This window comes from Apteryx rowi, unplaced genomic scaffold, assembly GCF_003343035.1.
Source record: "Apteryx rowi isolate R43461 unplaced genomic scaffold, aptRow1 scaffold_2202, whole genome shotgun sequence".
Taxonomy (NCBI): Eukaryota; Metazoa; Chordata; class Aves; order Apterygiformes; family Apterygidae; genus Apteryx; species Apteryx rowi.
The window spans coordinates 255-1,413 of record NW_020448534.1 but is presented as its reverse complement, the minus strand read 5'-3'; the positions used below and the strand labels follow the sequence as shown (position 1 = coordinate 1,413).

General features: G+C 70.1%; 1 protein-coding gene across 1 annotated transcript; it reads left to right on the top strand.

The window, feature by feature from the left end:
- Positions 1–6: 6 nt before the first annotated feature.
- Positions 7–705, top strand: LOC112965680 (myc-associated zinc finger protein; the record flags this gene model as incomplete). The annotated part of the gene is made up of 3 exons (XM_026064886.1): positions 7–266; positions 364–427; positions 522–705. Coding segments are annotated over exons 1-3 (445 nt in total), but the record flags the coding sequence as incomplete, so codon positions are not given.
- Positions 706–1,159: the final 454 nt, after the last annotated feature.

Sequence of the window (1,159 nt, the reverse complement as noted above, 5' to 3'; positions counted from 1 at the left end):
GCGGGGCAGGGCGGCCTGGTGACCACGACGGCGTCGGGCAAGCGCATCCGCAAGAACCACGCGTGCGAGATGTGCGGCAAGGCCTTCCGCGACGTCTACCACCTGAACCGCCACAAGCTGTCGCACTCGGACGAGAAGCCCTACCAGTGCCCCGTGTGCCAGCAGCGCTTCAAGCGCAAGGACCGCATGAGCTACCACGTGCGCTCGCACGACGGCGCCGTGCACAAGCCCTACATCTGCAGCCACTGCGGCAAGAGCTTCTCCCGGTAACGGGCGGCGGTGGCGGCGGGGGGGAAAAGGGGGGACGCGGGGGGGGAAAAAAGTGGGGGGACGCCGCGGTTTGACGCCGCTCTCGCCCCGCAGCCCCGACCACCTCAACAGCCACGTGCGCCAGGTGCACTCGACAGAGCGGCCCTTCAAGTGCGAGGTACGAGCGCGCTCCCCGCTCTGTTTTTGGGGGTTTTGGGGGGGTCCCGGCGTGCGGCTGAGCCCCCCCCCGTGTTGCCCGCCCCCCCCCGCAGACGTGCGAGGCGGCCTTCGCCACCAAGGACCGCCTGCGCGCCCACACGGTGCGCCACGAGGAGAAGGTGCCGTGCCACGTGTGCGGCAAGATGCTGAGCGCCGCCTACATCTCGGACCACATGAAGGTGCACAGCCAGGGCCCCAACCACGTCTGCGAGCTCTGCAACAAAGGTACCGGCGCCTGTGGGGCGGCCGTGGGGCGGCCGTGGGGTGGGGGGGGCCGCGGGACTCGCCGCGCCGCGGGGCGCCGGCTCTAGGGTGACGCGGGACGTGGGGCGCGGCGAGGATCCCTGGTGTCCCGTGGGGCGCCGGCTCTAGGGTGACGGGGGACCCGGTGTCTTATAGGTGCTCTGGGACCCCCGGCGCCGTGGGGCGCTGGCTCTGGGGGGCAGGATTGGGCCCCCCACTGTTTCTCTGGGGTGCTGCCACTGTTCTGTGTAGGGCTCCCCATTCTATAGGGTGCTACCCCCCGTCCCACATAGGGCTCCCCGTTCTATAGGGTGTCGCCCCCCATAGGGTTCCCCCTTCTATAGGGTGCTGCCCCCCCATCCCACGTGGGGCTCCCCGGTCTATAGGGTGCCACCCCACATGTTGCGCAGGGTTCCCCGTTCTATAGGGTGCTGCCCCCCGCGTTGTG